A 23,743-nucleotide genomic window follows, 5' to 3' on the forward strand; every position below is an offset into this window, starting at 1 on the left:
TTTTTCAGTAACAATTGCTTTTATGGAAATACTTCTTAACACCTGAAATACATTAACAACTTATATTCTTAAGCATTTTAAACATTCTCCCATGTAACAATATTTACTCCATTGTCTTAAAATCTTTATACAAAAAATTAGCTAGCCAAAAATAATCCCCAAATTATTAGAATTTCTAGACTGAAGTCCTAACAACAACTGTTTACCAATAATCAATGTTTTTAAGACCAAAAATGCATTAACCACTTTTTTTAGAATAATATTTGTGACCTGTTATGAACTACAAATTTCAAATTCAGTAATTCCATAATAATGTATCAGTGAAACCTCTAAAAGAAATACGTACTTGAAAATCAAAAAGGGCATTTTCTAGTAGTTCTTAAGATCGTATACAAGTATAATGAATCCATAAATATACTTGATGATCACATACTACCTTTATGAAAGCATGTCATATAAATCTTTACTATTTGAAAATAAAATAAACTATTTACCTCTTCATCTGATTCTTCTCCAGGAGAATTTTCAAGTCCTAATTCGATCAGATATAAAACCATGCAAAGAACATGTTCAGATAGATTTTGATGATCCATCAAAATCTTAAAAAAAAAAAAAAAAAAAAAAGCCTCATAATTACTTTTTTCCACAAAATACATTTCATTTAAAGATCCAAAAATTCTTTAATGTTATATCTGAAAATAACATGATCAAATATATAAAAATAAACATAGCATGATCAGATATGTAAGTAACCTATATCTTGGTGAAAAAACAGACTAAACCCCCCCCTCCCCAAAAAAAAAGGTTCCTGCAAGATCACATAGTATTTTAAGCAATATCTAAGAATATTAGTTCATAGATTCCTTAAAGGTTAACAAATAGTACACTTAAATCCACTAATAATAAATGTATCAGTATCTAATAAAATAGTAAGAATTTTTTATATTCTAATTTGCTACCACTCTTCTCCTGATAACAAGAATGTCAGATAAATAAGTTCATTAAATTGGCTAATTCATGCAAATATGTCCAGCAAAGCACCTAGCATTTAATTGGGAGCACAATAAATATTTAAGGAAAATGAATGTTCTTACAATCAGTTTAAAATTAAAATTCTGAGCTTCTGGGTAGTTGTCTAAGTGTGTGTTAGGGTGTGGTTTATATGGGTGAGAAAATTTTACTTAGAAAATTTTGGTAAGTCTGACCATGTGCACAGATTACACAAAGCAAGCCTTACATATTTTACAGAAGATTTCAGGACTACCTACACCAATCATCCGTTCAATATGATGTAATAGACCACTAACCAGAAGACACCTAAAAAATCCTAAGACAAAAATGGCCTGGCAGCTATTGTCTTATCATCAAAAGGCAGATGAGGGAAGGGACATGAGGAAGAAGTTGTTCATGGAGTGATGGTAGTAGCTGTGGGGTGAGATAGCTAGGCAGAGGGGACTTAGAACTTAGACATTTAAGACCTAATCTATTGTGAATAAAGAATGAAGACTTTCCATTCATTACTTTTCAATGTTTATTTTGACTAGAGGACTTTTCCATTCATACCTGGTATGATAAAGAATAGGCTTTCAAAACCTTTTTAAAAACCTGATTTTTTTTAACCCGAGCTATCTAACTTTGAACAACAGACTCTGGCCTTAGTTTTTTCATCTCTAAAATTGGAGTAATAATCCACAATAGTAATGAGGATTACATGAGCTAATTTCCATAATTTGCTTCCCTCAATATCTAACAATTGGCATTAACAAATAGTAGGTGAAACTGATAGTGTGAGGAACAGGAGCAGCAATCAGAGGGGTCTGAAGGCTAAATTCTAATAAATTTTGACTTGAAATTCTGTGACATTACAAGTTTAACTGAGTAATTTAAGGACTAAGAAATAAAACCAACTTATTAGGTACTGCAGAAAAAAAAAGAAAGAAAGAAAAGTGGTTTTTCTAGGGTGTTTTAACATGTGCTATATTAAAAGTCTCATCAATGTTAAACATGGTCTAAACATGATGAAGGTGGTTTACTTAAATTGACTTTTGGAAAACTGACTCGACAAGATTAAGCAAATGCAATGTCAATTACAGAATTTTTTTTCATTGAAGTCCAAAAGCTATTATAAACTTGAAATTCTAAAATTCTTTTATAATGATTTTATAACAATTAAAACATTGCCCAAATTTTATTTTTCTATAAAATAGTTTTTATACATTACAAAACTGAAAATGAAAATATTTAACTTGAAAGAACACAAATCATTTGCAGGGAGGCTTAATTTTTAAAGCAAGAATTACTTATTCATTACTTATTAATCATTACTTATAATAGTACTCAGCTTCACCACCTAAACTACTTATTTAATCTCTAAAATTCAATTTTCATATATAAAAAAAGATTAATACTAGAACTTTTGCTCATAAGGATTCTGGCTACAATTAAAGTAATACATATATATAAATACTATATATAAAGCCTCTGGAAAAAAACTGACACTGAGTAAGCAGTGCTGATGCACGCAAGGAGTCCCTGCCATGCAGGGGTGTCCCTCATGTAGGGGAGCCCCACGCACAAGTAGTGCACCCCGTAAGGAGAGCTGCCCAATGCGAAACAAGTGCAGCCTGACCAGGAGTGGCACCGAACACATGGAGAGCTGACACAGCAAGATGACGCAACAAAAACGAGACAGAGATTCCGGGTGCCACTGACACAAGCAGACACAGAAGAGCACACAGCGAATGGACACAGAGAGCAGATGGGGGGGGAAGGGGAGAGAAATAAATAAAAAATAAATCTTTAAAAAAAAAGATTATATTAATCAGGAGCAGATGTGGCTTAAGCAGTTAAGCACCTGCTTCCCACATGGGAAGCCCCGGGTTTGGTTCCCAGTGCCTCCCAAAAACAAAACAAAATAAAATAAACAAGCAAACAAACAAAAAAAAAAACAACTCAGGGAGTCAATGTGGCTCAGTGATTAAGCACTGGCTTCCCACATACAACGTCCTGGGTTCAATGTCCAGGCCCAGTACATTTTTTAAAAAAAAGGTTTAATTTAGTAAATATTTAATCATTTTACTGAATGATCCTCTTAGAAATTAATGAAAATAAACCATTTAGGATGGTTTTTTGAGGCATACTTAATATACTTAATAGGAATAACTTTTATTAGCAAAATGAAAAATTGGTCATGGGGAGAGTCGAAAAGGAGGAGGACAGAAATCTAAAAGCATTTTTCATTATGTAGCAAATGCTGAGGAAAAATGTCTACTTAACTAAATTTAATGTACACTTTCTTAAGCAATTAAAACTATTTGCATGTAGTATTTGGAAATTTTCTATCAAATATGCTTACTTTTCTGTCAAATTTCTTTTCATTTTTAATTTTTCAAATTCTAATTAGGAAAAGGAAAAATAAGATTTTCTTTGTATCTAATCATATAATAGGTATCATGTCTATAGTTCTTTTATACATGTTTAGTTACTTTATATACCATGAGGATAGCTATTTCATCTACCTCTTATACCAGATTAGATAATAAATACCCCTGTTAATATATACATACTCCATAACATATTTCATTCAATTCTTGAGTACCCTAATGTTAGCCAAATAAATAAATCTGTTTTGCATGAGAAGACCCAAAAATAAAATAAATCTAGGTACTTGATACTAACAAGGTACTAACAATAAATCTTGTTACTTGTAGGCAACAAGAAAGTAAAAGAACCATCTTTTGAGTTTTCTAAGATGGTTATTAAAAACAGTTATTGAGGGAGCAGGTATAGCTCAGTGGTTGAGTGCCTACTTCTGAAATACAAGGTCCCAGGTTCAATCCCTGGTACCTCCCTTAAAAAAAATTTATTTTTTATTTTTTTAAATTATTGATGCTGTTACAAATCCTCCATATCATATCCTGATCAGAAAAAAAAAAAAAGCAAAGTTGGCAACCTTATGCTAAGGGTCCTTGGTCCCACAGCTGCCATCTTGGTTTTATCATTTGAGCAAGTTCCAGTGGTTGTTTGCTCCCTGTTGTTCATTCTATTCCTCGGGTAGTTATACAACATTTCACTTCTTGCTCCATAGGATCCATAAATATTCCTACCTAAAGCTGGATAGCAAACAGTTTTCCTACAAAGAATGCCATACTATTCTGTTATTTTCAACTAGGTATGCATATAAATGTGATTGTGACAAATTCTAATGTATCTTAAATGTATAAAACACTTTGCTTTATAAGTCATGCTTTTATATAAATATTACGTTAGCATTTTATTTTGAAAGCTATGAAAATATATTCTAATCTGAGTCATTCTATTCAAATTACTACTGTACCTTGTAAAGCAGAGTGAATAGCACAATGTGTAAAGTTTTACAGTGCAAAAGTCTCATTAGACCTTTATAGCTGGGATGGAGTGGTGTCCTTTTCTTATAGGGAGGCCAGGGATTTCCAGGGAATTTTCCACTCTGTTTTAAACTGTAAAAATAAAATAAAACTAAAATTAGATGGCAGATTCTAAAATGGAATTGTGGTTTCAACAGTGTTTTATAGGCATCAGTTTTTTTGTCACATTTTTCTACAATGTACTATTTTTATTCCAACTGCTTAAAAATACCAAACAGATATTTAGTCTTTCCACAAGAAACTACTATTTCCTTTCATACTGGATAAAACTGAGTAGAGCACTAAGCTGAAAACTAGAAAAAAATTATGAGTTGAAATGCTAACAAAAAGAACAGAAAGAATACAAATAAAATACCAAGCAAGGAAATTTCCAGTCCAACAAAAGAGCAAAATAGATAACCTGAAAACATAGTTTTAACTTACAGCACCAACTATATTCTTGGCTCCTACTACACAACCAGCAAGGGAGAAAGGGCCAGAAAGTACTAAACTAAAGGGAGAAACTGCACCCAGAATAAATACATATGGTAAGCCATTTGCCAAGAAACAACAAAAAATTACAATTCCCACCAAGAAACAGGAAGATACGGCACAGTTCAAGGAAAAAGATAAGCCTCCAGATGATATAAAGGAGCTGAGACAACAAATCAGAGATGTTCAAACAAATCTCCTTAATAAATTCAATGGGATGACTGAAGAGATTAAAGATATTAAGAAGACATTCAATACGGGAAGCGGAAAAAAATTCTACTTTTTTAAAATTAAGATTATATTAGGGAATTGGATTTGGCTCAACTGATAGAGTATCTACCTATGATATAGGAGGCCCAGGGTTCAAACCCAGGGCCTCCAGACCCATGTGGTAAGCTGGCCCACGCAGAGTGCTGATGCACACAAGGAGTGCCGTGCCACGCAGGGGTGTCCTCCGCATAGGGAAGCCCCACACAAAAGGAGTATGTCTCACAAGGAGACCCACCCTGTGTGAAAAAAGAGCAGCTTGCCCAGGAGTGGCACCACACACACGGAGAACTGACGCAGCAAGATGACGCAACAAAAAGAAACACAGATTTCTGGTTATGCTGACAAGAATGCAAGTGGACACAGAAAAACACACAGCGAATGGACACAGAGAACAGAAAGGGGAAAGAAATAATAAATCTTTTTTAAAAAAAGAAGACACTGGATGACTACAAAGAGAATTTGAAAGCATACATAGAAAAAAGGAGATCTTATAGGAATAAAAGGCACAATAAATAAAATTTAAATACACCGGAATTACATAATAGCAAGTTCAAGGAGGTAGAAGAAAGGATTGGTGAGCTTGAAAAAAAGGCCCCTAAGAACAAACATAGACAATAACAGATGAAGAATGGAAAAAATTGAACAAGGTCTCAGGGAACTAAATGACAGCAAGAGACCTGCAAACATATGTGTCATGAGTGTCCCAAAAGGAGAAAAGAAGGAAAAAGGGGCAGAAAAAATACTTAAGAAATAATGGTATAAAGTTTCCCAACCCTACTGAAGGACATGGACATCCATAACCAAGAAGCACAATGTATTCCCATCTGAATAAATCCTAATAGACCAACTATGAGACACATACTAATCAGAATGTCAAATGCCAAAGGCAGAGAAAATTCTGAGAGCAGCAAGAGAAAAGCAATGTGTAACATAAGGGATACCCAGTAAGATTAAGTGCCAATTTCTCATCAGAAACCATGGAGGCAAGAAGACAGTGGTATGGTATATTTAAGATACTGCAAGAGAAAAACTTCCAGCCAAGAATCTTATATCTGGCAAGATTATCTTTCAAAAATGAGGGTGAGTTTAGAATATTCAGAAACAGAAACTGAGAGAGTTTGTAACCATGAGACCAACTTTACAGGAAATACTAAAGGGTGTAGTATAGTCTGAAAAGAAAAGACAAGAGAAAGAGTCTTGGAAGAGTCTAGAAATGAAGATTATATCACTAAAAGTAACTAAAAATCTCAAAAGAGTGGTGTAAATAAAATATGACAGATAAAACCCAACAGTCAAAATGGATGAAATAAGAACTGCCTTTACAGTAATAACACTGAATGTTAATGGATTAAACTCCCCAATGAAAAGACATAGACTGGCAGAATGGATAAGAAAATATGAGTCACCTCTAAGCTGTCTGCAAGAGACTCACCTTAGACCTTAGGATAGCAATAGATTGAAAGTTAAAGGCTGGGAAAATATATTACATGCTTGCAGTAACAACAACAAAAAAGGCAGAGTAGCTATACTTATATTAGATGAAATAGAGGTCAAAAGACACTAGTACTGTGCAATCTGAGGAAGAAGTTAAGAAAAAAAATTCCATTTACAATAACAACTAAGAGAATCAAATATTTAGGAATAAGTTTAACCAACAATGTAAAGTACTTGGATTCAGAAAACTACAGGTCACTGTTAAAAGTAACCAAAAAAGACCTAAATAATTGGAGGAACATTCCATGCTCACAGACTGGAAGAGTAAATATAAGTAAGATGTCAATTCTGGGTAGCGGATGCGGCTCAAGTGATAAGGCCCCCGCTGACCAAATCAGAAGACCCGGGTTTGATCCCTGGGGCCTCCTGGTGAAAAAGGAGAAAGCACGCCTGCGTGGCAAGCCAGTCTCCATGTGGTGAGCCGAATGCCTGCATGGTGAGCCAAGTGCCCACACTGAGAGCCAAGTGCCCATGTGGGTGCCCATATGGTGAGCCAAGTGCCCACATGGTGAACCAAGTACCTACATGAGTGCCCGTGTGGTGAACTGAGGGCCAGCACGCTGTGCCAAGTGCCTGCACAAGTGACCATGTGAGTGCCTGCACAGCGAGTCAGTGCCCACACAGCGAGCTGAGTGCCCATGTGAGTGCCCATGCAAGTGAGTCACGCAGCACAATGATGACACAACAAAAGAGAGATGAATGAAAGGGAGAGAAAGAGTCAAGGTGAAGTGCAGCAAAGACCAGGAACTGAGGTAAAGTAATTGACAAGGAACCTCTCTCCACATCAGAGGTCCCCAGAACTGAATCCAGAATCCTAGAGGAAAAAGACAAGAGAAGTCAAAAAGAATAACAGATACTGAAGATCACACAGAGAATGGACAAAGACCAAAGAAACAGCAGGACGGGGGAGTGGAAGAAAAAGTAAATAAATAATATTTTCTAAAAAAAGATATTAATTCTACTCAAACTGATATATAGATTCAAGGTAATCCCGATAAAAATTCCATCGGCATTTTTAAATTAGCAAAAAACATGACTATCAAATACATTTGGAAGGGTTAGGGGTAAGGGGTCCAGAATAGCAGAAACATCTCAAAAAGGAAAAATGAAGTTGGAGGACTCTCACTTACAGACTTTAAATCATATTACCTAACTACAGTGGTTTAAAAAAAAAAAAAAAGCATGGTACTGGCAAAAAGACAGGCACATAGATCAACAAAACCAAAATGATGGTTCAGAAACAGGTCCTCACATCTAAGGCCAAGTGATTTTTGACTTGCCTGTCAAACCCACCAGCTCAGGCTTAACAGACCATTCAACAAATGGTGCAGAGAGAACTGGATATCCATAGCCAAAAGAAGGAAAGAGGAGCCCTATCTCACACCTAACTAACTCAAAATGGATCAATAACCTAAATATAAAAGCAAGAACCATAAAGCTTCTAGAATAAAATATAGGCAAGTATCTTCAAGCCCTGGTGGTAGGTGGTGCATTCTCAAAGGAGAAAAGAGGAGGACTGAGATGGACTACTGACATTTAATGTATGTAGAAGTTTTAATTAACTATTGTAAAAGTGTGAAAATGCACAGAGTTGATGGTAAACAGATGGTTTATTAATCAGAATGTTACTGAAAAGGGTAGTCTAGGGATATAAATGCCAATTGAAAGAAAGCTAGAGAATAATCTGAGAACTAAATAACAGTAATTGCTACAATGAGATAGCATTTCACATCTATTAGAATGGCCACTATTAAAAAAACAGAGAACTACAAGGGTTGGAGAGGATGTGGAGAAATAGGAATTTTATTCACTGTTGGTGGGATTGTAGAATGGTATAGCCACTGTGGAGAACTGGTCAGCAGTTCTCTTAGAGGAGCAAATATAGATCTGCCATGTGACCTGGCAATAGCACACTAGGTATATACCCAGAAAGACTGAGAGCAGTGACACAAACAGACATCTGCACACCTATGTTCACAGCAGCATTATTCACGATTGCCAAAAAATGGAAACAACTCAGGCAACCATCAACAAATGAACAAATTTTTAAAACCTGTGGTGTATACACGCAATGGGATATTATGTAGCTGTAAGAAGAAATGAAGTTCAAAAGCATATGACAACATGGATGAACCAGAAGGACTTTACACTGAGAGAAACAAGCCAGTCACAAAAGGACAAATACTTTATGACTCTGCTACTAAGAACTAAACGTATTGCGTAATCTCATGGAGAATATGGGTCACCAGGAAATACAATCAGATTAGAGAATAGAAAGCTGAGCATTAACTTGTGCAGACTTGGTAAAAAAGGATGTATGTTAATCTTTGTAAATAAAAAGAAGAGGTGAAAGCACAACATAATGTTTGTAACTAGCACTACTATTATATGGGTATGACTGTGATTTAAAGGGAAAGTCTAAGGTCACGTTTACTACTAAAAGGAAAGCTAAAAAATGTAACTGGGACTGTATGCATAGTAAAACCACATGTGATATATGAATATGGTAAAACTGCAAATATAAGACCATTTCTCTTTGAAACTGAACAAATGTGCATTAATACTATAAGATGTTAAGATCAGACAAAAGAAAAACATGCTACACAAAAGAAACTAGACACAAAGTACTACATATTGTATGACTTCATGTATATAAAACATAAATATATATTTACAAAGATGAAATTAGATTAGTAGTTACACAGAGCTGGGGAAGGATAGAGGAACTGAGATATGACTGGTAAAAAAAAGACATGCTTATTTTTGTGCACCAAAGATATATACAAAAATGTTCATGACAATACTATTCATAACAGGCCAAAATTTGAAGAAATCAAAATGTCTATCAAAAGTAGAATGGATAAATTTTGGTACATATTGGCACAAAGGAATACTATGGAATAACAAAATGAACAACGCTTGCTAAATGTAGCTACATAAATTCAGCAAAAGAAGCAAGACACATAAGACTGCACATGATTCCATTTACATAAATTTCAAAAACAGACAAAACTGATTTTAGAAGCTAAGACAGTGGTTACCTAAGGGGATGGTAATTATTGGCAGAGGGCACAAGACAGGCTGCTGGGTGCTATGTATCCTCTATGAAACTAAAATACTCATTGTTGATTCCTTTTTTGTTTTGTTTTGTTTTGTTTTGTTTTGTTTTGTTTTGTTTTGTTTAAAGAAGGTATCAGAGATTGAACCGAGAACTTCATACATGGGGAAGCAGGCACTCAACCACTGAGCTACACCCACTTTTCTAATTTTTAATAATACCTAAATACTTTTAGCATTAATTGTCCATAAAAAAATCCACACACAGAAGTGAAACTTTAAAACATGGGTAAAATGACTCAGGATCTATGTGCTTTTTAAACAATATATGTTACCATGAAGAATACTAAAAATATAACATTTGTAAAATAGAATTATTGTAATCATGGTTAACACATATGGCATTAACTTATATGCTGACAATATTCTAATCACTTTATATCTATAAATGCATCTAAGCCTCCCAAAAAACCTATGATAGATACTATTATTATCTTCATTTTACAGATGAGGAAACTGAGGCACTAAAAAGTTAAGTAATTTGCTTCAAGTCATTTGGTAGCAAGTGAAGGAACTGAGATTAAAACCTAGGCATCTTGCCTCTAGCTTCCTTAAGCCATAATGCTTTATATTAATTCACTGTATAATTATCTATATCTATAGTCTATAAAGTTATTCAAGTAGTACTACCACAATCTGCTATGATTAATATATTTGATATACTTCAGTATATACATTAACAGCTTTATTAACATTTAATTTTGCTTCAAAAAAAAAACCAAAAAAAATGGCTTTTATATAATACTACTGTGGCTACATGTAAGCATAATTCAAAACAATCCCAATAGTTTATGATGAAGTATTTCAGCTATTCTACTTCATTTAGCATAGAAAAGCAATTACTAGTTTTTATTTTATTTAAGTACTAGCCCCTAAATATGCAGCACCTAGAACAAATAAAGTGTTCTAAAATAAAGGTTTTATATTTGTTCAAGGCAGCAGGTAATACATCGCTTTGACTGCTCTTTTCAAAAGCATTAATAGAATAATGCAAATGAAAAGCTATATGAGGGAAGCAGATATGGCTCAAGTGATAGGGCTTCTGCCTACCAAATGGGAGGACCTGGGTTTGATCTCTGGCGTTCCTGGTGAAAAAGAAGAAGAAAAAGCATGCCTGTCCAGCAAGCCAGTCACCACATGGTAAGCCAAGTGCCCACGCAGCAAGCCAGTGCCCATGGAGTAAGCCAAGTGCCTGCGCAGTGAGCCGAGTGCCCATGTGGTGAGCCAAGTGCCCATGCGACGAGCCAAGTGCCCACGTGAGTGCCCATGCGACGAGCCAAGTGCCCACGTGAGTGCCCGTGCGACGAGCCAAGTGCCCACGTGAGTGCCCATGTGACGAGCCAAGTGCCCAAGTGAGTGCCCGTGCGGTGAGCCAAGTGCCCAAGCAGTGAACCAAGTGTCCACACGAGTGCCCACGTGGCAAGCCAAGGGCCCACACAAGTGCCTCATAGCCAGCCAGTGCCCATGCCAGCAAGCCAAGTGTCCGCACAGTGAGTCAGTGCCCACGAAAGTGAGTCATGCAGCAAGATGATGACGTAACAAAAGAGAGACAAAAGGAGAGAAAAAGCCAAGGTAAAGCGCAGCAGAAACCAGTAACTGAGGTGGCACAACTGACAGGGAACCTCCCTCCATATCAGAGGTCCCCAGGATCAAGTCCGGGTGAATCCTATAGGAGAAAGACGAGAAGAGAAGACAGAAAGAGAAAAAGATACAGAAGATCACACAGCAAATGGACACAGACAGCAAAAACAGCAGGGCGGGGGGTGAGGGGAAAAAAAAAATCTTTTAAGAATAGAAAAGCTATATGAGAACAAAAATATTTTAAATTACTCAAACTGACACCTATTTAATGACTAGTTTGAGATTTAAAAATGCCGATCCATTAATATTTAAACTCATACATTATACTTTCAAACATAGGGAAGTAGCCATGGTAACCTTCAAGATGGGAGACAGGAAACAACAGAAATGCCATAAATTATGGTATAAAAAATGTTACTTTCCAGTTGAAATTTTTAAAACCCACCATATAAATATCACTTTTGTCTTTTGGAAATGGTTTAGACTCAAACAGTGCTATTAACTAAGACACTTCGCTGAGCTTCTCCGGGCCGCAATGTCCTTATAAATAAAAAACAACATTCAATTGAATAGCTGTTTCTCCAACTTTTGGTTTGCTTTCTTGTCATTTGTTTGGCTTTTGTTTTCTTTTTAAGAGCTAAACTGCCCATTAAGGGATATTTGGGAGATAGCGAGGGAAGGAAAATGAACATCTCCAATTCTCTTTAGGTCTCCTCTTTCTGTTGCCAAACCTTTTTTCAGTGATGGCCCCTAAGCCACTTTTTAAGGACCTAGGTTGAAGATCTTGAAGGCCTTTTCCAGTATTAACATCATAAGATTCTATACCTCTAAACATCACATAAAGCAAATGCTTGTTTTCACTTATTAAACTCTCAGCGCAAAAGTGAAAAGAGAGAGCAAATGTAGCCCAAATGGTTGAATGCCTGATTTTCACGTGTGAGGTCCCAGGTTTGATCTCTGATACCACCTAAAAACAAAAAAGAACAAACCAAAAAACCAACTGTCATTGGGAAGAAGATGTAGCTCAGTGGTTAAGTGCCTATTTCCCATGTATGAGGTCCTGGGTTTAATATCCAATACCGGGAAGCAGACTTGGCCCAGTGGATAGGGCATCCATCTACCACATGGGAGGTCCGCAGTTCAAACCCTGGGCCTCCTTAACCCATGTGGAGCTGGCCCATGCGCAGTGCTGATGCGCACAAGGAGTGCCGTGCCACACAGGGGTGCCCTCCACGTAGGGGAGCCCCATGCGCAAAGAGTGCACCCCATAAGGAGAGCTGCCCAGTGCGAAAGAAAGTTCAGCCTGCCCAGGAATGGCGCCGCAAGAGAGCTGATGCAGCAAGGTGATGCAACAAAAAGAAACACAGATTCCCATGCTGCTGGCAACAACACACAGAAGCGGACAAAATGAAGAACACGCAGCAAATGGACAAAGAGAATAGACAACTGGGGTGGGAGGGTGGAAGGGGGGAGAAATAAAAAATAAATATTTTTTTAAAAAATTACCCAATATTTGCTAAAAAAAAAAAGTGAAAAACAAGTTTCTTTTCATTTAACAAATATTTACTGATTGCCTACAAAGTAAAGTGCTAGATACCAAGTTAGATTCCGAGGATGTTTATTTAACAATTTATTAAACACTTTTTCACTATTAGGCTTCGAAAGTCCTTTTGATTGCCTTCTTACATATAAAAAAGGGATTCTACTCAGTAAAATAAATTAAGTCAATTCTACCTCTTAAAACTGAAAAAAAAAATGAAAATGACCAATGGCCAGTGAAGTCCTGCAGTTTAGGGTTATCTTCCCAATAGTGTTCTAATACAAACTGAAATAGTCAAATGTAAGTCGAATATATAATAAATAAAAGACATCACATAAAGGAAGCAGATGATATCTTTTGCAAACAAAATAAATTTCTAAAAAACTAAGTTTTAGGGAAGCGGACTTAGCCCAATGGATAGGGCGCCCGCCTAGCACATGGGAGGTCTGCGGTTCAAACCCTGGGCCTCCTTGACCCATATGGAGCTGGCCCATTCACAGTGCTGATGCGTGCAAGGAGTGCCCTGCCACGCAGGGGTGTCCCCCGCGTAGGGGAGCCCCACACGCAAGGAGTGGGCCCTGTAAGGAGAGCTGCCCAGCGCAAAAGAAAGTGCAGCCTGCCCAGGAGTGGCAGCCGCACACACGGAAAGGTGATGCAGCAAGATGATGCAACAAGAATAAACAGATTCCTAGTGCTGCTGACAACAATACAACAATGGAAGTGGACACGGAAGAACAGACACAGCAAACAGACAAAGAGAGCAGACAACTGGGGCGGAGGGGAGGGAAGGGTAGAGAAATAAATAATCTTTTTTTTTTTAACTAAATTTTACATAGAAACAAACATATATCCTCACGTGTATATAGGTAAAATATTTAAGTACATAAAATATTGGATGAATGTAAGAGTTTACACATAAAATTTCAAAGATTAACTTATACAAAGTAACAAAAAGGTGGTTTTTTAAAAGGCTTATTTATTTATTTATTCTCCCCCCCACCCCTGGTTGTCTGTTCTCTGTGTCTGTTTGCTGTGTCTTCTTTGTCCGCTTCTGTTGTTGTCAGCGGCACGGGAACCCGTGTTTCTTTTGTTGTTGTTGTTGTTGCATCATCTTGTTGTGTCAGCTCTCCGTGTGTGCGGCACCATTCCTGGGCAGGCTGAACTTTGTTTCGCACTGGGCGGCTCTCCTTACGGGGCGCACTCCTTGCATGTGGGGCTCCCCTAAGTGGGGGACACCCCTGTGTGGCACGGCACTCCTTGCGCGCATCAGCACTGCACATGGGCCAACTGCACACGGGTCAAGGAGGCCCGGGGTTTGAACCGTGGACCTCCCATGTGGTAGACAGACGCCCTAACCACTGGGCCAAGTCTACCACCAAAGGTTTTTGAACTTCAAGAGTATATTTTATTCATTTGTCACTGCAACTTAATTTGAATACACATTCCTTTTTAAAAAGATTTTCCAACTCCTAGAAACAACACAGTTCTTAAGAAATACTTCCAAGAAATTATAAAGACATTGTACAGGAACTCAAAAAGCCATATGGAAGAAATGAGAAAATTAGGAAAAATAAAGAGCAAAAGAAAAGATAAAAACTGCTTTGGGGGTATGGTCGTCTATTTGAAGTAGTTATAGATCAAAATATGATACAGATCCAAATAACTAGTAATACAAAATAGATTAGAAATCAGAAAAAGGTTACTTGTATGTCAGGATATATATCAGCCAGGTTTCTCAAACTTGACATTAATGACATTTAGGGCCAAGTTATTCTTTTCTGTGGGGGACTGCTCTGTGATTGTAGGGTATTTAGCAGCTGACCTGACCTCTACAAGATGTCAATAGTAATCCTCCCACCAGTCTTTAGGCAAAGCCAAAATTTTTGCCCCTGGGGGGCAAAAATGAACTCCGACTGAGATCCACTGGTCTAAATAAAGGGAATAAACCATTCAGAGGTAAATTAAAAGTACACTAAGTGAAAAATAAAAGATTCAATACTGTTTTCCTTACAAAGTTTCTGACATATAGCAAGTACTTAATATATGTGCATTGTTAAATAAAAATTCCCCTTTAAAATTGTTTACATTAAATATTTAATGACTCCCTCAAAACTGTTTCAGCCCAATTACAGTCCTAATTTCCATTAATTCCAAAGTAAAAGAAAATATAATAAAAGTCACTACATATTTAATTCTTGTATATTCAAAATTTCTAACTTCACCCCCCTCCTTAGGAAAAAAAGGCAAAGTCACTTAGAACATCAGTGTTTATGAAGTCCACACTAGGTTTTCCATGCAAATGATCCCTCCTACCATCTTCTCATTTTTCAATTTTTAAACAATAAGTGCTCACTTATTCATTCAAGAAATATATTTGTAATGCCTACTATGTGCCAGCTTTGAGCAAAGTACTGAAGATGTAAATAAGACATAGAGAAAAAAATACTAGACTCTTTTACTAGAGTCTAGTAAAACCCTACACGCAAACAAATAGCTACAAAACCACATGAAAAGCATAGAAAAAGAGGTCACTAAGAAAGCTGACACTAAGGGGAACCTCAGACTATCTCCCCAAGGATTCTAAAGAAAAAGGCAGAATAGATGATGATGGATGAGCTGGGCTTTTCATGGGGGGTGGGAAGTGAAGAGGAGGGGAAAGAGTAAAATGGAGTATATGAAAATTATACACTACAAACTTTTTCAGACATTTACCTGTGAAGGCTCTTAAATGCAACATATTAATATACCTATTACTACAAACTCTTTACAAAAGAGAATTTTCAATTACACTAATATCTATAATTTCACTTTGATAATTTTCTGGGCAAATATTTTCTCAAGACCAAATTTAATATATCAAAGACATCTGCATCATTTTAAACTTGTTTTTTAAAATGTTTAACTTGAGCTTTAGAAAAGCACAAAAACAGACATGATGTTCATCAGTATAATATTATTAATAAGGTTTAAAAGGAGGGAAAAATAATATATCAAAAAGAAACCACTGTCTACAACTAGAATAAAATACAAAATTGAAATCTTCATTAAAAAGATATTCTTTAAAACCCTTATTTTCTGCAATAATCAACATTTTAAACCATTGTGTTAAATATTACAAATAATATATGTTTTGCTTTGTTACCCGGTTACCAAGAGCACACCAATATTATCACACTTTGGCAGACACCCAGCAGCATCTCTGTCAGACAGTATTGTTACCTTAACTTGTGCCTCCTCTACTGGTTAAAAAGTAGAACAACACTAAACAAAGTTTTTAAATCCATTTGGCAAACAGTAACTAAATAAATGTGTTTTTTTTTTAATCTAGTGATTATGCTTTATAGAATTTATTTTTATCAGATCAACATCAAATTTTGGATCAAGATCTTGGGAACAAAAATATCAGTCAGATTATTTTTAACCTTAAATTATTATTTTCTGCCCTAAAGGTTGAGGATATCATGAGTACTATAAATACAAAATATTCCATTATTATATTAATCATTATGATGGACTTACAATGCTGTATATCTGTCCATTGCAGACTGCACATCTCTACGGTAAACTGTTCGAAGAATGACCATGACGGGGTCAAACTCCTGATCCCAGACTTCAGCTATTATTCAAAAGAAAGCAGAAATAGAACGTTGACCTCTTGAATAAAATCAATCTAGAAGGACTTACTACCTTTCAAATTTTAAAGATGGGATAGTTTAATTTGATTATTTATTTGCCTTAGTAAGCTTGATGTCATGACTACTTTTCTAAGTCAAAAATAATTTCATCCTTATGTTCAGTGAGAAATACTGAGCAAAAAAAATTTGTAACATAATGATGCCTAACCATAAAAGTTTAGTTCAAGGTTTTTATTTCCTAAGGTGCCAACTAGAAAGTAAGAAACACAATGAATTAATACCTTTTAAAGAATTTGAAGGTAAAGATATTAAAAGTAGACTGAAAAATCTGTGAGCTCATATCGTGCTATTTTATTTCAAAGCATCTCACTTTATAAATATGTTTTGTTTATAAAAGCTTTTCTACTTCTTTACTGAAATTGACAATTGGCTTCCTACCTTCTCCATAATTAGCAACCACTATCCCATGTGTAATATGTGTACAATTGTTGGTACACATTTTAAGTATTAAGTTTATAAAACTTTTTACTTAAATAATTATATATTTATTTTAATGTGTATTAGAAAATTGAAAAATTCAAATAAAACCCATGACCTCATGAATAATCAATGCTTAGGATGAAGAGAAGTTAAAAAAAGAAAAATAGAGTACATTTAAGAAAGTACAAAATATATAAGTAGTAGTAGTATATAGATGTGATAAAAATATAAAAGGGTAGCCTAAGAATAATAACTTTAGAAAACATTCCCTTAAGAGTGTCTCTTTCCTAGTTGAAGTTTTTCTCCCTTTCATTCTTTCTAGTTGAATTCTTAATATTTGTAAACTTACTAAGAAGTTTAAGCTTCTCCCTACATCCACTATAGTATCAACTTTCTAGCATAAGAAACTGTTACCAATCGTCCCTATTTTAATGTAACAGAGTATTATAGGTAAAACTTATGATCTTATGTCAAGCCTTCACAAAGACCTCTCTCAATTATCTCTATTACTACCTCTATTATCATTATTCTCCTGTACATTATAGTCTATTAATTTGCATAATTAAAATGACAGTGCTTTTATGAGAATTATAGATTTTGAGCAATGGAAGAAAACTTTACTGATTATTAGTCCAGTGGCCTTCAAACAGTGTTCCATGAACCTGGATTTCCACAGAGGTATAAAAGGGGTCATTGTAGGGGAAAGGGATGGCAAGAGAGACTAGATGCCAGGTTCACTACTCACTTTAACAAGAGCAGATCTCCTTTTATGAGTTTTGTATAAAAGATTCACTTAGGGCTTTGTCCCCCTAAAATAAAGGCTTAGTTCAAGCATATTAAAAACCACTCATATATTCAACTCTATTTTACAGATATGAAGCCAAATCCAAAGATAAAAAACTGACTTTTCAACATCACAACTACGTAATACAATTGAGTATTGTATTTGAATATGATACCCAAGTTCTTGAAACTAATCAGTGTCTAAAATTTTATTGTATATAACTATCTCTACAGAGCTTGTTTAAAAGGCAGATTCCCAGATTTCATCCCCAGGGATGCTGATAAGGGTAGACTGGGGTAGGACAAGGACTTAGAAAACTTACGTTTTCAATAAAGATCGCAATTAAGTCTGACAAAGGTAATCCTCACATCACACTTCAATAAACACTGCACTACACCAGAACTCCACTCCACTTCCAAGTTTACCTAAATTTTAGATATAGTATTCTCTACAATAAATAAATACTGTGCTTTTCCTTTAATGAAATACATTCCAACCAACTCTGGATTTTTCTTGCTACCTTTGTGAACTCCCTGAAAAATCCCACATGATAAGGCTTGTGTCTTGCCAAACACACATGCCATTTACAGCTTCAAAATGGGCATCAGTGTTGCATTTTGACAGTGAGTGTTGAAAGAATGAAGAAACATGTAACTAATACTTCTTTCAAAATTGTAACTCAGAAGTGAAAATTTAAAAGTGAAGGACTCTGTGAAACAAGACCTCACCTACATCTGGCTTTTATCAAGCATGTCATTTATGAATCCCAGAGGAAAAACTCATTAAACCAACTACTTAAGAAAAAGATTTCAATGTATTTACACAGGTAAGTGCTATCATCATTCTATACAGATTTTAATTTGAACTTTTCAAAATAAAAAACTTAATGAGAACTGTATGAAATCAAATTTAGAGAGCAGATGTTGTCAAATATTTTTAAACTTAGTATTTTGTTTTATAACTTCTGGTTCATTTATGGTTCATTCACTTATATAAAGGAACTATGTTTCATATAGAAAGTTCCTTTTATAATTTAGAGCCAGTTAAGAAGCTTATTGTGTCATAAAACCATAGATCTGTAAATAAATGGAAGCAATTATTACTGTTTAAAAGACATACGTTTATAAGAAAGTTGAGAAAAGAAAAACAAAACTGAATAAATAAAAAGCAAAATATTTTCTTCTGGCACACACAAGAATTCACCTTCAGAAAACTGATACTTAAAAGAATATTTATCTATATAAGCATACCTTTGGGAGTATACATGCCTTGCTGCATAGAACCTCCAGGTTCAAAAACAGGAGCTTTAAAATCAGCTACAGCTGATAAAACTGATTCAAAGCTATAGCTGCCTGGAATAATGCCACTTTTGGGATTGGGATTTTCTGGAATATAATGCATATGTCAAGAAAAATATATTAATGATTAAAAAGTCAGATTCATAACCTAACCAAAGTACTCTGGTTTTTAATTGCTTTTGCAAAACTAGGGCAATAGTAATTGGCTGTAATATATAAAGTTGGCCACCAGAGGGCTACATGATACAACATTTTATTCATTGTTAAGGTTTTTTTTAAATATTTTTAATCTAGAAACCTAGTAAAAAGTTTTACGCTGAAATAGTTCCCAGGGTTATTTTTCCCAAAAACTAATTAATCAGAAAATAAGAAAAAAAAATTTTAATTATATCCATTTTCATTATTTTGCAAATAAAGCCACTCTCTTCTTAGAAAATCATCCTGTTCTTAGCAAATTTTATATGCTAAAAATTAGTTAAGATTTTTATGAGCAAAGATTATTTTTCCTGAAGACACAAAATGTCATCCTCAAAGCAAACAGAAAAGGCTACTAAGCAAATTTAAGCAAAGAAGTAAAGCAGTTTTCCCATTTGTTTCACATTAGTACATAATTCTCTTTGAATTCGAAGAGAAAACGCTTTTGCTCTGTACCAGTACCTAATAATTGATTTTTAATGTTTGAACCAGAACATCAAACAACATTCTGTGATGCTCCCTATGAAAATCATCAAGGTATTCCAATAAAAGTTATTTATCAAAAGCAAAACTTCAGCCAATTCTTCCAAACATACTGATATATGCATATTAAACTTAGTCAAACATTTTTATCATAAAATATCATGACAGTCTTTTTCTAAAATTTTATTAACAATCATTGAAAAAATAATACTGTGTCCCCGGTATAGCTTAGCCCTATCTATGCAAAGCACAGTAAGCTTTCAGAATTTAAAGACAATAGTCTCTGCCCTTTAAGGTCTCTTGGCTTAAGACTGAAATCTACAAAAATTCATGAGAATCTTCAAAACCCTGGATATAAGAATTATAAGGTATATCTTTAACTGTTAAACATGTATTCCAACACGGGTACACGGTAGACCTGGATGTTTTTCTGTTACAGAATGTCCAGCTTTCTTTCACTGTTGCTCTCCTAAAGGTCAGATCCCAAGGTACCCAGATCCATCAATTCTTTTATCTAAACAGAACTCCTTGGAGAGGTGACAAGTGGAAGCAAAAATACTTCTTACCAGCCCTGAACACAGACTTGAGCAAACAGCAGAAATTATTCTTTTTCTATGTGATTTTTTAATTTCTGGGGGAAAAAATTTAATCTAAAAATTCACGTTTAATCTTTTAAAATTAGTTATTTAGGGAAGTGGATTTGGCTCAACTGATAGAGCAACCTCCTACCACATGGGAGGTCCAGGGTTCAAACCCAGGGCCTCCTGACCCATGTGGTGAGCTGGCCCACACGCAGTGCTGATGTGTGCAAGGAGTGCCGTGCCCCGCAGGGGTGCCCCCCTGCGTAGCGGAGCCCCACGCACAAGGAATGAGTCTAGTAAGGAGGGCTGCCCAGTACAAAAAAAGCGCAGTCTGCCCAGGAGTGGTGCCGCACACGTGGAGAGCTGACACAGCAAGATGATGCAACGAAAAGTAATACAGATTCCTGGTGCCGCTGACAAGAATGCAAGCAGACACAGAAGAACACACAGTGAATGGACACAGAAAGCAGACAACTCGGGGTAGGGGGAGAAGGGGAGAGAAATAAATAAAAAATAAATCTTTAAAAAAATAAAATAAATAAAATAAAATAAAATTAGTTATTCAGATCCTACAACTAACCAAATTAAACTTTTAAAAGGATATGAGGTCCAGCAACGAACTATGTGTTCTGTCATTCATACACAGCTGGGCTACCATCTCCGCCCGGAGAATCTCATCATCAGACATTCCTAAAATAATTTAAAATAGAACTAATAAATCTGAATAAATACAAATTATAAAGAAACAACTTACCCCATATTTTATTAAGCTGTTTTACCAAACATGACATGCTTCAAAAATTAAAGCATAAAGAATGCAATGCCCCAAATATAAGTGTAGTTAAACCACCCTACTGTTTGCAGTTCTCTTTCAGTAAAGGTTCTTTTAAAGGCTATTCTAAAAGTGTTATCAATTGTACAACATATAAAAAGTTTGAAACAATGTATTCATATTTTCCTTTTTTAACCATATAAGCAAGTTAATAAAAACAAGGGGGTGCAGAGGGAAAGAGCATGGATAAAATAGTTAATACCCAATAATTAGTATTAGTGGTTTTTACCTAAATGTAAACGAAGACTCAAAAGAATCACAAGAAATGTAAGAGCCCCTTCTAACATTGATCGTTCATGCTCTGCATCAAGTACTGTATTTTGATGTTGTGATGCCATCGTCAACAAATCTACTACTTTAAACCTATAAGAAGAAATATTTAAGACAGATTTTTTAAAGTTAAAACAAAATTAAATTCCAAACACCTCAAAACACCTACCATAATAAAATGATGCTTACCTTTCAAATATAGACGAAATAAAATAATCTGGGTCAAGTCTAGAAGCACAGACCTTGAAAAGGAAAAAATGTTCTATTTCTCAATATTCAATTTTACTTTGACAGTATAACACGTGAATTATCAAGCTGGCTTACCTGTAATAGGTAAATGTCAGGATCAATCATGGAATTACAGAAATGAGACTGAACATAGGTCATGGCTTGTCCTTTGATTTGCAAACCATTTCGTACCCACATATTGCTATGGATTTCAGCAAGACTTGCCTAGTAAATTAAAAATTAAATCAGACAAAAAAAAAAGTCATGTTTATAAAATCATGCCACAACGAACAAACATTTCAAAATTGTAATTAGACAATGTATGTGACATTTCATTGTCAGTGAAATATTTTATAAAGTCTTATGTTAATACTTTTAACTCATTTCACCCCCTAAAAAAAAAACAGGACTTCCAGGAAGACAGAGGATTAGAGAGACGCAGGACTTATTTCTCTCCTAGAAAAAATAGCTAGAGGACAGGCAGAAACTTCCAGAGAACTGTTCTAGGATTTAGGATACCAGAAGGAGAATGGATACCATCCAGAACAGAAAAGGACTAGAAAAAGAGATGTGACAGGAAAGCATCCCTCCCCGAGGCCCTTAGGAACAAGTCTGCAACCACATACTGTATCTGTGGCCCTGATTTCAGCAACTAAACAGGGACAATCCTTAAGGCCTAGAACATGTTGAAGCAAGAACAAAGAACAGCAGGAATATACAGCCACCCAGCACTAAATCTCTATTCAAGAGAGAAACTGAGCATCAGAGTAAACTCACCATCATAATCAAATGCCTAGAGATCAGCAAAAAATTACAAGCCGTACTTAGAAAAAGGAAGATATGGCTCAGGCAAAGGAATAAATCAAAACCCCAGATGAGACACAGGATTTGAGACAACTAATCAGTGGCATTCATACAAATCTGCTAAATCAAATCAAGAAATTAAAGGACAAATGATTAAAGACATAAAGGGCATCAAGAAGATACTGGGCCAGCAAAAAGAATACAAAAACTTGAATAGAAAAATAAGTACTTAGGGAATTAAAGAGACAATAGGTGAAATTAAAAACACACCAGGGGAGCAGATGTAGCTCAAGTGGTTGAACGCCTGCTTTCCATGTATGTGGTCCCGGGTTCGATACCCAGTACCTCCTAAAAACAAATGAAAAAAACAACTATCATTGGGGAGCAGATATAACTATGTAGTTGAATGCCTGCTTTCCATGCATGAGGTCCTGTGTTCAATCCCCAGTACCTCCTTTAAAAAAATTTTTAAACACATGAGAGGCATACAACAGCAGGTCTGAAATCAGAGAAAAAAGAATGAGTGATATAAAAGAAAGAAGAGCTGAAACTGAAGAGAGAGAGAAGGGAACAGGGAAAAATTGAGTAGGGGCTGAGTGGTCAAGTGATAGCACTACAGCAGAAACATACATGTCATGGCAGTTCCAGGGGAGAAGAGAAGGAAAAAGGGGCAAAAAGAGTGTCTGAGGAAATAATGGCTGAAAATTCCCAAATCTCATGAAAGTTATGAATTTACCTGGCCTAGATGCACAGCATACTTCAATCAGAATAAACCTGAATAGACCCACTCCAAGACTCATACTCAGAATGCTAAATGTCAAACATAAAGAGAAAATTCTGAAGTAGCAAGGGAGAAGCAAATGATCACATACAAGGGACACCCAGTAAGACTTAATGTGGATTTTTCATCAGAAACCATGGAGGTGAGAAGATAGTGGTATGATATAATTAAGATATGGAAAGAGAAAAATTGCAGTTGAGAATTCTTTATCTGTAAAAACTGTCTTTCAAATATGAAGGTGAGTTTAAAATATTCACAAATAAACAGAAACTAAGAGCTCATAAGTAAGAATACAGCTCAGCAGGAAGCAGTCCAAAAAGACAATACAGGAGAGAGTAGCTTAAAGAAAATGTAAGCCCTCACTTGACATAGGTGTGCAATGGACACAACCAATCCAATGTCCACAGAGAAAATGTGGAATGGGTGTGGGAACGGTAGCCATGGGGGCTGCTGGGTTTGGGGAATGGGAGGAAGAGATGAGATGTGGAGGTGT

General features: G+C 35.5%; 1 protein-coding gene across 6 annotated transcripts in view; it reads right to left on the reverse strand.

Moving 5' to 3' along the window:
- Positions 1–23,743, reverse strand: part of UBR3 (ubiquitin protein ligase E3 component n-recognin 3) — a 280,063-nt gene that overhangs the window by 132,814 nt on the left and 123,506 nt on the right. For all 6 annotated transcript variants that reach the window (XM_058300669.2, XM_058300664.2, XM_058300668.2 and 3 more), the window contains exons 14-21: positions 21,762–21,890; positions 21,627–21,679; positions 21,397–21,530; positions 20,938–21,025; positions 19,029–19,168; positions 16,399–16,495; positions 4,337–4,478; positions 495–599 (exon numbers count right to left, since the gene is read on the reverse strand). In XM_058300669.2, the coding sequence (XP_058156652.1) occupies positions 495–599; positions 4,337–4,478; positions 16,399–16,495; positions 19,029–19,168; positions 20,938–21,025; positions 21,397–21,530; positions 21,627–21,679; positions 21,762–21,890 (888 nt within the window). The remainder of the gene's footprint in view (positions 1–494; positions 600–4,336; positions 4,479–16,398; positions 16,496–19,028; positions 19,169–20,937; positions 21,026–21,396; positions 21,531–21,626; positions 21,680–21,761; positions 21,891–23,743) is intronic.

Source organism: Dasypus novemcinctus, chromosome 7 (genome assembly GCF_030445035.2).
Source record: "Dasypus novemcinctus isolate mDasNov1 chromosome 7, mDasNov1.1.hap2, whole genome shotgun sequence".
Classification (NCBI taxonomy): domain Eukaryota; kingdom Metazoa; phylum Chordata; class Mammalia; order Cingulata; family Dasypodidae; genus Dasypus; species Dasypus novemcinctus.